General features: G+C 28.8%; 1 protein-coding gene across 2 annotated transcripts; it reads right to left on the reverse strand.

Moving 5' to 3' along the window:
* Positions 1 to 56: 56 nt before the first annotated feature.
* On the reverse strand, positions 57 to 12,941 carry LOC112679806 (EF-hand calcium-binding domain-containing protein 4A-like). Of its 2 annotated transcripts, none has more exons than XM_025549727.1 (8): positions 12,616 to 12,941; positions 7,018 to 7,129; positions 5,576 to 5,708; positions 4,577 to 4,757; positions 4,446 to 4,511; positions 3,476 to 3,649; positions 1,959 to 2,115; positions 57 to 383 (listed from the first exon to the last, which is right to left on the reverse strand). In XM_025549727.1, the coding sequence occupies exons 1-8, from the start codon at positions 12,691 to 12,693 to the stop codon at positions 328 to 330; spliced, it is 957 nt and encodes a 318-aa protein (XP_025405512.1). In that variant the 5' UTR covers positions 12,694 to 12,941; the 3' UTR covers positions 57 to 327. The 2 variants fall into 2 exon arrangements, with proteins under 2 accessions (XP_025405512.1, XP_025405511.1); XM_025549726.1 differs by lacking the exon at positions 12,616 to 12,941 and adding an exon at positions 11,753 to 12,603.
* Positions 12,942 to 15,812: the final 2,871 nt, after the last annotated feature.

Raw genomic sequence — 15,812 nt, forward strand, 5'->3', positions numbered from 1 at the left:
ATTATACTCGTATAAACACAGGTGTACATGTATTATTATTATTAAACACGCATACGTGGTGTCTCTCAATTGATTTATTTCTATTTCCCACAGAAATGACATAGGTAACAATTAACAATATTTATTAATACAGGCGATTTTATTATGTACATCATATAGCATCATAATAATGTATAGTAGGTTAATTATTATTAATTATTATAAACTTAATTTTGCAACCATTAAACTGTTACCGTGACTAGTGTGTGTAAATAGTCGATAGTAATTGGATAATATTCACAGGATATAGTGTGTTTGCAGGTTGAATGCTGTTAGTGGTATCTAGCGTCATTCCATAAGGACGCTTTTCATGTTCTGAAGGATTTCCAGCTGCTGCATCAGTCCTGGACAACATGCAAAACCAAAACGTTAATACAATTTTACAAAACTAAGCATTTTAATATTATACTATATGAAATTAATAATTAAATATATAATAAAAAATATAAATATATATTAAATATATATATTATAATATATATATATTAAATATATATTATAATTAATAATTGATTATATAGCATTGAAATTATCTAGACTTGAAGACATTTTACGAGTGATTTAAATTTATATAGATAGATAGAATTGAGGTTTTTGAACCAATTTTTTTTACTTGTTTATTTCATACTTTGATATTTAATCCTATTTCGATGTATCGAATATAAACGTAAATTAAACAAAGATAGGTACTTACCAAAGAAACTTTAAATGTTTATGCTTAGATAATTTAGTATCATTTAAACAAGTTGTAGTTTTCAATAAATTATCATTATGTTTGAACTAAATATGAAGGTTTGAATAAATATGAGTATAAAATTTTAACTTCATAATAATATATGAAATAACATAATAATATGCTTTGAATATTTAACCCAAAAATCTATATAGTGCTAGAAGAATGTCAGTAGGACTAAATAGTTAAAAATATTTTACTTTTATTAAAATAGCGGGTAGCGTAACTGAATAATTGGTCTTTAGGACTAAAGTTTCTCAAAATACCTGGTTTCCAGACTATAATAAATTGATAAGCTATGTTCCAAATTAATAATTTTTAAAACAAACGGAAAAAATACCAAAAGTACTATCGTAATTCGTAAAAAATTCTTATTTATGATGATTTCCCATGACACATTTTAATACTAAAAATATTAACCTTTAAACCTTCGCAAAAATAATTGATATGTTTGGTATATGTAAACTTTTTTGGTATTTATAATTGATGAAAATTGCTATGGTACAACACAATATACCATGCAAATAAAAGCTTCTTCAAGGCCAGCAAATAATGTACTATCTATTCAGCGAATCAAAACAGAGAGCGGCGCCGTGTATCAATAAACAAGAAAATTGGAAACACAAAAAAGCAACTTAGCAGTCACTCTTTTGTGATAAGACTTCGAAAGAATACGGTGAGAAAGATAAAATCAAGATGTTTTTAACAAGACTAACCATAGCTCCATGCAGGAAATTACAGCGAAGTTGTACACAGATACGCCGAGAAACAAAAGCACACAGGAAACCGCCGTCAGCAAGTTCAATAGTCGTTCACTAGTCGGTTCGGAAAACAATATAAGACAACGTGCATCTCGAACGAATATTATCCCCAGGCATCATCACAACAACCTCCATCTTACAACACCAACAACCTACCTAGTCAATTGACCTAATCAATTAATCATTCTCGTTCAATTCTTTCATTCAATCGGCCAAACACGATGAAGCCCAAATAACGTAATCATATAAAGTGTCCGAAACCTCGATGAACAGAATAATTAATGATCCCTATCGTTCTAAATAAAAATTATTTAGTATAATAATTTGATTGATACACCTACATGAATTTAAAATTATTAAGTATTTACCCCATTGGACCTACCAATAAAGTTAAACTAATAAACACGATGGAAGTTATGTTATACCTTCTTCTTTCAAAGAGACCAAATTTTTTGCCACGTAGAATCCTTGTTTGAAGTGTTTCTCTTTATCCATAGCAGACTCGATATGGGCTCTCTTTATATTATCCTCCAGCTGACTTGTTTTTGCTCGCTCTGTGTCCAATTCATTCAACAGTTTTTCCTACAAATTTCAAACACATATGTTTTATGTTTAGTTATTTTAATATTAATTATTAATAAATATAAATAATTATTTGGACAAGGAAAAATAATTAAATATAAATATTTTTCAATCATTTAAATTTCTGTTTAATATCAAATTTTCCCTAATGTAAAGTAAGATTTTACATGGATATGTGAATTATCTCTGAATTAGATTCACTTAACTACATAAAGGTTCCTAGAACAACATTAAATTATTTAAATCCGTTAATATTCAGTTTAAAAATATTTACCATTTACCAAAAGAAATGATTTAGAGGTCACTCTTGCATTATTCTTTATTCGTAAAACAGAACAGTTACGTGAAGTATTCATTATCTACATCGTTGATAGATTGGCAAATTGAACGCCTAGTTTATTATTAATTATAAATCTTTACATTTTCTCATAGTATATATTAATATGGATTGTAAATATATAAAAATAAAAAAAGTATCTGTATAGTAAAATAATAAATAAAAATATATTAAATATTTAATAAAGGTATCAGTAAAAAATTAACAATTTCTATAATGGAAAATCTTAAAAAATTAAAGGCTTTAATTTATATTCGATTTATTACGATTGAAATACGAAATTTTACAATTTTTATTTAAGAAAAAAAAAAAAATTGAAAGTATTTTGCACATTTTTGTCTTAGTTAAGTGCGAATATTTATAGTATATATAATAATATAAAAATAATTTCTTAGAATAAATACAAACTGAAACGCAGAAAAGGTTGGATACTCAGAATATACAGAAAAAATTGTATCTATGTAATACTATGACTGCTATATCAATATGTAGCAAAACATTACTAAAAAAAAAAGTGAGTTATAGAGTTTTTGTTTAACAAATGAAATTATAGACTTCATTCTATATATGTATTAAAAAATTCAAATGCATTTTTACAGTACTCATATTGATAATACTACGGTTGGATCAACCAGAATAGGTACCAGATGAGAGCAGACGAGAGGGCTAATGTAAAAGAACCACAATATTATTAATTTCTAGAAAACTTTAGGTATTCCTGATTATAACTAGCATTAGTATATGACTGTTTTCTTTTTAATTTATTATTTTTAAAATTTTAAAAATATATAAAATATCACGTTTGTGCTATTACAATTACAACTTTTTTATATTTATGCTCTTATTGATGATAATAGTGATAATAATTCAGAAAACACTGATAATAATAGAATAGTAATGTAGTAAGTATATGTATTTATATTAAAGTATTACTGTTATTACTGCTATCAATTTTGTTATAGTTTTGTAAGTATGTTGAATATAAACTATAATTTACTTAGTATATGGTATATGGAACCTTACTTGGGCTTCGGCGAGCTTAGCATTTTCCGCCATGATCGTCAACTCCCGCTGCTGGGCTGCCACTAGTTGCCCCGCAAATTCTTGCCTGGTGGCTATAGCAGCCCGAAGTCTCTCCTCCTTATCGACCAATTCGTTCTCCAATGCGGTTAGTTCTGATTTGAACTTCCGTTGGTCCTGTTAATCGTTAAAAATGTATTTCTTAGACGTTTGCTTGTACATATAATTCAGTATTATGTCGATCAAGACAGTGATGTTACAGAGGTATTTTATTGGGAGGGGGAGGAACTTCATACATGTAATCACATACATATATATTTTTCTATTGTGATAAATAATAAAAAATTGAAAAAAGGCCATGGGAAGGTGACTGCTTTATTTTTATCTTGAGGACCCCCTAGATGAAGTTGAGTTTTAATGTCACTCAGTTTAACATTATAATATCTTAACGATAAAATACATTTAAATGTAACTCAAGTTTACTTCAAGTATTCATTTTTAATCATAAAATTATACTTACATATTTTTTTATAATTAAATAATTAACATTCATTTTTATATTTTAAAAAAAAGAATTCATTTTCAAACATTTCGAAATTATTCTTTTATAAATTATTCTGATTTTATAACATAGTTTTTAGATGAATGCCATTTCAAAAAATTAAAATTCAATGTACAAAATCTAAATATATAATGTAAAAAATAATATAATATAAATATATGTATATATTTATTTTATACTATGTACCATGCTCAATAATTTGCAAAGTCGTGGACATTTTTAATGTATAAAAATTGTGAGTGAATGTGATTTTAAACACTACGAGATTGAATATGCATAGAATATGCGATAGATGCCATAGATAAAATATTTTGTTTTTAACAGTTTATTTTTTTCGTGACGTGTAACAAAAATTCGTGAAAACGTTGTCAAACATAGGTGTATCTATATTAATATTTCAAATAAACACACCTCGAGCTTGGTATTTTCTTGTTCTTCACGGAAATGCGATTCGAGTTCTTCGAAAAGTTTTTGCATCTATAAATCACAGTGTAATGATTATTCAATGTCGTTTTTTAACGCGATATTACTATAGTACCTACGTTATTTTGATGTTGGACCTCCCGACTTTGTAGCATATCTTCTAGTTCTTTGTCGTGATCCATGATTTTAGTCAAATCCATAATTAGTGCTTTGAGAAGCGCTTCGATGCGGCTCATAGTTACTGCATTGTTTCGTTCCAGTTGAGAAGCCTTACATATGTTTTCTAAATGTCCTACGCTCCTGTATTAAGGATATAATTTATTCAGTCGATGAATAAACACAATACACGTACTCGTATGCGTGTATAGAGTGTCTAGAAACCTTTTTTTTAAGGGGGAATGCATGATATTATAATATGTAACTGTTAAAGATTAATTTAATTTAATTCAATGTATTCAGTTTTAACGACTATTGTTATGCTTGATTATTATAAGTATTTTTTTGCCTTTATTCTTGAATATTACAGCAATGCGATTAGATTAAAATACGTAAAGAAATCTAGCAGCTTAACTATTATAAAACAATTATAAATTTAAATAAGGAAGTCAGAGATATTGATGAAATTGATAATGGAATGAATGATAGAAATGGAGCGAAAGTTGAGGAGAAGATTAGAATCGGTATTAATATAACCAAAGAAAGATAAGAATGAAAAAATAATTGTCTGCTAGGAAAAAGAGAAGGATAGTTAAAAATTATATGGTTGAAATCGTAACTTGAATTCTTGTGAGATTCAGTACAGAGTGGGCAAGAATTAAGAGACAGCTTGAAAGAGTGGTGGGGAAGATTGTGGCCAATATAGATTGTTGTAAGTTACCAAATATTATTATCAAATGTAATCTCTAGTACCCACTGCAATTTACAGTTATTATTAGTAGACTTTCCAGACAAACTTTATATATAAATATAAATTAACGTATAGTGCATAGTGTATGTTTATGTATTTTATGGGTTTGTGAAATGTTCTATACTTTCGAAGCGTATTCTAATAGCGTGCTAAAATACGAATGTTTGGAAAGTTTTCATACGGAAATTAGTCTAAATCTAATTTTACTTACATCTTAATTATGTTCATATCTTTAATGGTTTGCAATAATGTTTGGATATCTTCTGTATAGGAACATTTGAACAAAACAGGACCATGCTGTTCTACCCAGCAACTATTTTGGAGAGTCATTGGTGCAGTGTCTTCTGTACAAGTCAATGGTTTGATAAACTTGGTAATTTATACTAGCTATAGTATGCAAAGTGGTATATAATAAAATTGCTTTGTCAAAACAATGTTAGGATTATAGATACTTTAGTTATTAATTGTATTATTACAACTTTGTATTTAGTTAGTTGTATACACAATATATTCCATTTACGATTAAAATTAAATTAGAATAATTATTGCTTATAAAGATTAATATTATACACCAATCTCTGTAAATATTATACATTAAGTACACATTTTTTTTTTTACATATAAATATAAACTTAATGAATAGTAACTACGATTTGACGAATAAAATGTAAAAATACTAATTTTAATTTTAAATGGAATAAAAGTTTGTTTCGATATTTATTTTTAGAATTGTTTATTATCCGAAATTCATTATTGAACTGAATGTTCAACAGTAATGATTAATGATCATCAATTTTAAAAAAGATACAACACTATATGAAGCTTGTCAATATTAAAACGAACGCTCATTTTACAAGTTTTAAACAATGTTTTACGATTTAATTAAAAACATATTTTAATATGCAAACACATCAATTATATTAGGAAATTTAGTAATCTATTAAATACATTTTTAAAATTTTAAAACTAGATACCATATAAATAAGTTTTTATCATTTTATTATAATTTATAGCAAATATGTGATTTGTCTACAAAATCTTAAAAATATATTATATCTAATAAAATTCTTAATAGATTTAATAAACTTAATAAATTTCTAATAGTAACATTTATTATTTTACCAAATGTTGTTAATTATAATGGAAGAAATAATGATTATGAATTATGAAATTATTAAATCTTTTTTATAATATATTTTGATTTTATTCTTGTGTTGGCATTATTAAATTGGTTAATTGGTAATATCTTTGAAATATTTATTATAAACGTCTTAATTCATTGATGATTAAGAATAAAAATTATATAGGCAATTGAAGTATTGTTGTATGAAATATGAAATATACGAGTACAATGAATATTAATATTATTTAGCGTAAAGATTAAAAAATTTTGTTATGAAAAAAATTGCATAACATTATACATTATAGATGATAAAAAAGTAAGCAAGAAAGTAAAATAATATATTATGTTTTTTCAAAAGTTATTTTTAAATATTTTTCTGTGAGTATTTATTATTTAAAACGTGGAGAGCCAATGTAAATTTTATTTTATTTTACTTATCCATTTTTTTAAAAGAACTTAATTACTTTTTTTAAATAGTTAATATTTAGTGTTCGTTTATGTATTATAGTTTAATCAAAATATTTACTCACTGAATTTTTCCAAAAATTGGTCTAATGTAAGGTAACCCTTTTGTTCAACATCCAGCGTATCGAATACGATTTCTAACTGTTCTGGAGTCATTGATAGCTCATCTTTTAATTTCTAAATTAATAAATTTTGTTTGAATGAAGTAATATAATATAATAACATGTACATACTCTTATACAAATTACTCACATTTACATTTTTAGATAAAAAAAAAAAAAAATAAAAAAATAAAGGTTTTAAGTATATAAGCAGAAAGATATTTTAAGATACAATGAATACAAATAATTAATAGTTACACATGCGGTTTCAATTTGCTTATATTACTTATAATTCTAAATATATAAATGTAGTCAATTATAGTTATTAGAGTTCATAATCAATGGGAAAAACATTAACATAATACCTGTATAAAAAATTATGAACATGATGAATATGTAGGTACCTACTTAATGTTAAGTCTACTTATATAACTTATATTGTATTTAAATTTATAATGTTAGTTGGCATTTTTTCTATTTAGTATTTTACAAAAATTAATTAAAAAGCCTTAAAATTTTTTTTTATATTTATTATCTATCTCTACATTATTATGGTTATTGTCTTAGGAATCTACATATTTATTATGAACTACGTCATTGGCATCGTATATTATATAATATTTGTAGCCTATAATATACATAACTCTTTGTGTCCACCGTAATACCATGTATTTAGACGATGGATACGTACTGTTAAACAAATTACGGTAATTATCTTGGCTTGTCTACAGTTAAAAAATAGTTGGTTGCATTATAAATATATGTACAAATAAACGTTGAAAGATATACCTATAAAATATGAAGGAATAGAATATGTGTTTAAAAAAGTTATTTATATCAGTGGTGCGCAACCTCTTTGACTCATGACCCACAAATGTATTTATTTCGATGAGACAACCCTATATGTATAATAATATCCGTATTAATAAAATTTTCATTTGGTGTTAAATTATTGACAACTCCCTATTAAAATGTCATGACCTCCTCAGGGTCAGGATTTAAAGTTGAGCACAACTTCAGGGAATTATTGTTCAATCTCCATTTATAATTATCGTAGTAAAATATTTTTATTTTCTTTCTTTCTATATATTTTTAAATTTTTATTATTGGTCCCCATTGTAGGTTAAGGTCTTGAGTATAGACGTGCACACCGGGGGGAGGGGTGCTGGATGGCACTCCCTCCCCAGGCACTCTCTCCCCATACATTTTGTAAATAGTTTCCTACAATTTAAGTCTAAGAGTAACCGTAGTGGTCAAACGGGCGGTGATGAGGGGGATAGATCCCCCTCATGACCTTTTTTTAAATATTTATAATTCATCCATATTATACATAATATAATATAGATATTCATCTATTTTCTATTTAAAAAAATAAATATACTGTACTTATTAGTTATTATACAGTCTCAAGGCAAGAATAAAATTAACAGTTCGAACACACGTAAAACACTAAAATATTAATTGAAACATATTTTTTAGATTTTTTTCATTTCCTTTATAGTTGAATTATAAGAATGTATTAAATTTAAATTTAGTACTTAATGCTTAATATAATATATTATATTATTATATGAATTGTGTAATTATATTATTTTAGAGTCGTCTCAATGGCTTAACCACTATGGTTGTTCATCGTGAGGTTGTCAGTATAGCTGTAGATGAAGTACTGGACGAATTGGCAAAAAAAAAACAGAAAAATAGATTTAATAATATAAATATCATTAATATAATATAATTTCCATATTTAAAAATAAAGATTTTTATATATAGTGTTTGTTAAAAAATCAACTACATCCTCCCCCATGACAAAATCATTTGACCGCCACTGAAGAGTAATAGGCCCATATTTTAACTGATGTTGCTTTAATTAAATGTAATTTATTCTAAAATATTTGGTAAAAAATATATGATGTTTCGTAGTAGAAACAATAAAATAAATTTTTACATTTTCGTACAAAAACTTATAATAATATAAAAGCTACCAATGACTACAAAAGTACCAATCATAAATAATTTAAACTTTTTGAGAAAAATATACGAGATTCAAGAAAAATATATTCTTTGGGACTAACTAGTATATAAATATACCTAATTAATATATTAATATACCGCAATATTAAATATAAAATTAAAGTTATGTTTATTTAATTATTTACACATTATAATTTACTAAATATATCAACACTTTTTGTTCAGATAGGGCTCAAAAGTGTCGTATAGACCTCTTGAAATACAGGTCTGAGCTCGCTTATGGCCCTGGTATTTGACACACGCAACATACCCGATTATTGCGGTACAGCTCAGCAATATATTTGAATGATACCCAAATACTTTTAAAATTTTTTTCAAAATATTACGTGGAGATGGGCTACGCAATCTTATATTATTATTTCCTGCTCCTTTTTTGTATAACTCAGTCAATCAATGTTATAACTGAAATGTCAAGTATACAATAAAAAATAGCTTATTTTACTTAAATAATTATTTTCCTAACCAATCTGCAGAGAACGTTTTTAAAACAATTTAAGATTTTGTAAAAATATTAATCATTATTAATAAAGCTCAAAGAAAATGTTATTTTAAAATTTCTTGTACAATTTTTTAGACGCTACATTTTATTTCTTTTTTTTTTAATATTTTTTGCAATTACTTTTTTATTGTCCCTAAAAGTATACATTTTTTATAATTAATGTTTTGTCGATAGTGACGTTATACAAATAGATGAACAACACAATTGTGTTACTAAAAATATATTTCATTGAATGCTCAAGAATTATAGTATTTAGAATTGTATTAGATGTTATGAAAAGTATTTTAAAATCGGCACTAAAATTCTTTTCTGCTCTGGTTATGTTAGTATACATAAGTACGTGACTACGTAGGTTGTATAGGTGTATAACTGTTATTAATTCGTTTTAAAGAGTATTTTGTTCATGAAAAATTTAAAACCATATGGTTATTTTTTTTGAAGAATTTTGTAGGAAATCACGTGTTGCAACACGCCTGTTTAAACAAGTGTTTTCCATTACTGTACAAATGTGCAAACTATGTGCGTGCATATGAAAGTTTTGTAAATTAAAAAATAAAAATATTAAAAAAAATAATCCAGTAACCAGCATTTTTTCTGATTTCAACATTAAAACTACTTTTGAGACCTCAGTTTGAAAGAGTGAAAACGTATCAATATTCGGGTGTGTTTTTAATTTTAAATTAGAAATATATTTTTATTCAAAAATTCAACATAACGACATTTATTAAAAATGAGATTCTTGGGAATAATGGTCAATCTTAAAACCACATTTGTAATATTTGTACTTCCGTTTATATTATGAGACAACTGACAGCGATCGATGACAGGTTTAGTCTACCATAAATTAATAAAAAAAAAATATAAAAAAAATTAGAAATTTGAATATTGATGACTTAGGATTAGACGTAGTTGGAAATAATACTGATAAGAATACTATCTAGAACAAAAAATATATTGTCGACCCGTTGAACAGTTGAAGATCATCAGAATGATACGAATAATTGATAAATATATTATATCTCACAAAAGAATATTAATTAAAATAAATAAACCTAAAAGTCTTTGTACTTAGTTGTATTTTTCCTTTTTCTGGCTTAGAATATTGTCTTAATTATATTATAAATAAATTTGATTTGCTTTACAAGAGAAATATGAGGTCATTGGTGTGCAAATATAGAAATTCAAATTATATTAGAATTTATGGATACTTGTGGATGTGGAAACCTACATTAGATAATATTTAAGTAAATCAAAGTCTTTTAACGGAACAGGAAGATTTTACGAGTGTAATCAAAAAGTACAAATGTTAAATAAATTTTAAAATTTAACTATTTTTTGAATATCGTGTCATGTTATTTTTTGTGTAAATACTTTGAGTTTTTATTAAACAATTTTTGATGTTTTTACCTATATTTTAGTTAAGTAAAACGTAGCATGCGTGTAATTTCGAAATTTATGTTAAGACTAAAATAAAGACTAAAGATTAAATTAAAGACTACATCAGTTTGAACATCTCCTTTACAGTTGACTATTTACGTCTAAATTAACTTTAACGTTTTTTTGGATATGATCCTAAAAGTACTAAAAGGTAAATTTTTAAAACTTAAAACTTTCGCGGGTTAGCGACATAGATATTATTATAATTTTATAACTATGATTTATTTTTGTTTCATATAGTTAAATTATGCTTATACATATACTCATTATTAATTCGTTAAAGACAATAATTCCCTAACTAATTTATACAAATTATATATACATAACTAGAAAAGGCAGAAATATCGAGAGTACATGATAATATATAAGAATGGCAATCTTTCTAGTTTGTAGTTTTTGCTTTTGTAGAAAAAACCTTTTTTATTTATAAAAATAATTGAATATTGATCTAAGAGAAAATATAATTTTTCTCATACTTGTTCAGACTTTATTTTTATTTTATATTGATAAAATTTTTATAATTTTATTATTGTAAAGATATTCTGCAAGTGATGTATCGAAACGAGGAAGAAAACTGTATGAACGTTTACCATTTAAATGGTTCCTTGATTTATTTTTTAATTATTTATGTGTAGTTTGGTGGTTATTACATGTGATCTAAATTTGTGTAAGCTTTATTATATTCAAATATAATGTACTCATAGAAATATATAGTGTTTAGTTTCACGTTACCTGGCCGTCGGAAATAAATGTGATGCCTGCTTCGGGCTCTGTGACATAGGTTTGGTAGACTTGTGTTTGTGTATTGAATTTAAGACACATAACTTCGTCAATGTATCACAGCAACAATAGTAGTAGTTAGTCAAGGTGCTGTATAGTTGACAAATATAGCCACTAGATGCCTGACTTATCTCGCGCGTTATCTTAGCACTTGAAGAAGCGCTTCTGCCTTCTGTTATTACGCGTGAGGCCAAAAACGGCGAAAACAGTTGAGTGTGCGATTCGGAGCCGGGGCGGACGCGACGGTAATGATTTATACAAATAAAAAATATTACAAATGGAACATGAACACGGAGCGCGTGAAAATCACGTAAAGAAAAACTTTGGAACGAAATGCATGTATTTTTTAATAGTCGTATCGTAAATCTCATACAATGAAACAACCAATGAAGTAAATTACGTTTATAATCTAATAAACGAATATACACTGATGAGTCGCAGTCATCGAGGGGATAAGGTGGTTGGTTGCGGTGTATTTAGTAGCCGTCATCAGCGGTCGGGTAAATACACGCGAAAGCGATTTCCCTGTATAGCTCTTGGAATACGATGTAATGTCATCGCCGGTGTTTCCGACATGTTTCACGCACGGACTCCGAGTATACCGAGTGCAGTGCAACAGTAATAAAAACCGCTAGGTAAAACGCGTTATTCAGTTCAGCTTGTAAGAAAACGATCTCACTAGGGCTGATGTGGTATTTTTCGGCAGCCTGTGTCCGCGAGTACAGTAAATGTAATTGCACAGGTAAAGGTATTCGATGCGGTCACAGACGCGTGCGTAAGGCACGCGGGTAGACAAATCGGAGAAGTGCGCTTACTTGCATGTCCCGCCTGACGATGAAACCCTTGCCCTCGGGGTCGCCGAGCTGGAAGAGCTTGTGTCCGATGGCCTCCATGGCGGAAAGGGTTTTCGCGATCACGGACGGACTCGTCGCGACCGCGGGCGTCCGTCGATATTGTCATGCATAGGAGGTATCCGCCGACTGACGCGTGAACGCTGGCGCAGCAGTACCACTGGTATACGGCGCACGGTGTGCGTACAGCGGTAACCATCGGTTACAATACGGTACGCGTGCGTTGTGTTCGAACGCGGTATAGTCGGGCGGTACGGCGCGTGTTCGGCGGCTACGTTTTACTGCAACACGTCCTCGCGCAAGGCCGTGTCCGCACGCGACCGTCGTCGTCGTCGTCGTCAAAAGAACCCGACGTCGCGCGACATCATCGCCCCCGCTCACACCGCCCGCGGGCGGGTTCCGCGAACGCGAATACTTCCCCCCACCCCCATCGAGAACCGAACGGTTTTCGCGCCCAAGTGTACGTTTCCCATGCTTAGTCAATACGGGGCCCGCGGGACACTGGAAAAATAGGTTTTTTATGGAAAAGCGCACCGTTCCGCCCGTAACGATAACAGTACCGATGTTAGGCCATCGGAAAGCCTAATCAGAAGTTCACACGAATACGATCCGTGTACGGACATTTTTATTTCCACATGAATTCTCACACGGACCGCGTTAAACCGTATACTCTAAAAACTTTCCCGTGTACGGATATATAATAATTATGTCACGTGAAGGATATTCACGTGACTCCTTCGGATTGGTTTCCGTACGTGAAATAGGTTTCGATTTTCTCCGATTTCGTTTCACCCGCGGCCCGAAAGGCCGTAACGTACACACGACTGTACGTCCGACTTTTGATCATCGATTCTTCGCTATTAAATAAATAATAATACAATACAAATATAAATGGCACAATGATAAAATATATGTTATTTATATACGTATTTAAAATGGTTTCCCGTGATATTTTTCCGAGAAAACCAATAATTCGCAATGATGCCGCTCTTCGTCATGTTAACGTCATTCCCATGCGGATAATATAGGGTACGCGGATTCGTATACGAATATGTAGGTTTTGTGAATACTATTTTTTGTTCGTACTCGGAAACGAATCACGTGAATCGTTCGTATACGGATTTTTTTCGCGTGAGTTTCCGATGAGGCCCCCAGATGTCAGGCTTTTCTAATCCTAGCTGATTCTGTTCTGTTAATGTGGAACTCCCTCCCCACGTGGAGTCAGTGTCGGTCTGTCGGTCTGGCCCAACCAGATACCCGGCCAGGGGCTCTGAGATTTATTTTTAAAATAGAGGCCAACTAGGGACGGATCCACATTTAGAGAACTATGGGTCGGGCTATTTCAAGAGGTCGCTTATTAGAGCTGAAAGTGGATTATAAGTCTAGGTTAGGTTATTCCTAACCTAACCTATTTTTCTAACCTTATTTTCTAACTTATTCCTTGTAACAAAAAAACGATATGATCATATGTTATTTGTTTTTTAAGTTTATTTATAATTATCATTGTAAACATTTATCTTATTTTATGAAATCTCACTTAGGGGCCTGGGATAGAGATGTTTTATTTTACTATATAATTAAACCAGTTACGATATTTTTTTTTTTTTTTTAGAGGGGGAATGAAAACTGAGCATTTACCAGTTTATTTTTAACTTCAACTAATAGTCGGCAAACTTAAAAAATATAAGAAGTCTTCAAGAAGCCAATCTTGTCAACAAATATTAATTGTGGGTCAGCTGATCATCTGAACCTATCCTAAATCCGCCCTTGGGTTCAAAGTAACCACGCTAACATGAAAAATTATAGTAATTATTTTCCTAAGTTAAATTAAAATTAAGTTATTTTTATCTTAAAATATTGTTGACGAGATTTAATAGAACTAACCGCTATAGTTTATATATTTTTGTTCTCTTCATCAATGTCGAACAAATATAAATACTTAGAAAAAATTGAGATAAGTGATTTTAACGGTCATATATACGAACAAATTGATAATTCGATAATATTGGCTTTAGAAATATATAAAAACATAAATTAAAATAAAATATATTAAATATAATAAAATAAATTAAAATATGTAGTAGAGTTCGAAAAAAAAACATTTTTAGTATGTATTTATTGAATCTCACTCCAATATTATGTTGTTTAGGGGCTCATTGTAAATTTTTTAACGAATGCCCAATCATGAGCCAGATCGACACTACGTGCAGTGTTAGAAATTAAACGGTTCTTTTGTCCATTTTTTATTTATGTTTTTACCAATTATAAATAAAATCCGAGGAAATTACCAAATTATAATCGTACTCGAAACGTATCTAATGAAATACAACTTTTTTCCTTTAAATCGTTGAAAAATAAAGTTACTTTAAAGTTTGGCAAATTTAACGTATTTAATAATATATAAGGTTTAATAGTATGCACAAGATATATGTGGATTTCAATGTATCATACTTTCAAAACGAGCATTTTCAACCGATTTTCGTATTTTACTGTCATTAAAATACAAAGTTTTTTAAACAATTTCAATCATATAATGTGCCATGTTTTAAAAAGACTAAAAACTTACTGAAATTCTAACTATAAAACACGAGTTGTTATATTATATAATTCATAATATTTCTGTAGTTAATTATATTCATGAGAAATTTAATATTTACGTCAGACAATTAATTACATTAATTTACATTAATTACGAAATATAAATATTTAAACGCTGTGTTTGTACGGGATTACTATTATAGGTGACGAATTGTATTGAAAGAGGAAATAATTTATTTTATAGACATTGGCTTAAATAGTTAAAAATTACTCTGAATTTCATTCGAAATATTTGCCTGAAATTGTTTAGTTAATTGTGTGTGATTATTGTATGGACGCGTCGTTACGTTGATCACAACTGACGATCGAAGTATGTAGCAGTATAATATACACGTATTATGTATAATACGGAGATACCATCGCGGCGGCAGGGAAAGTTTTTTTTTGTAAATGTTTTAGCTGCGGCTCTGGTGGTATAGGTCAGTTGAAAAAAAATCTGCCATGAGCTATTGATAATGCGCGACCGGGTATCGTGGTATCGTGGATAATTAGTTACGATCACCATTAACTAACCTAAATAATAACAATAAGACACGATCAAATAATAGAAAATTATGTGTTAT

This window comes from Sipha flava, unplaced genomic scaffold (genome assembly GCF_003268045.1).
Source record: "Sipha flava isolate LNK unplaced genomic scaffold, YSA_version1 168_pilon_pilon, whole genome shotgun sequence".
Lineage (NCBI taxonomy): Eukaryota > Metazoa > Arthropoda > Insecta > Hemiptera > Aphididae > Sipha > Sipha flava.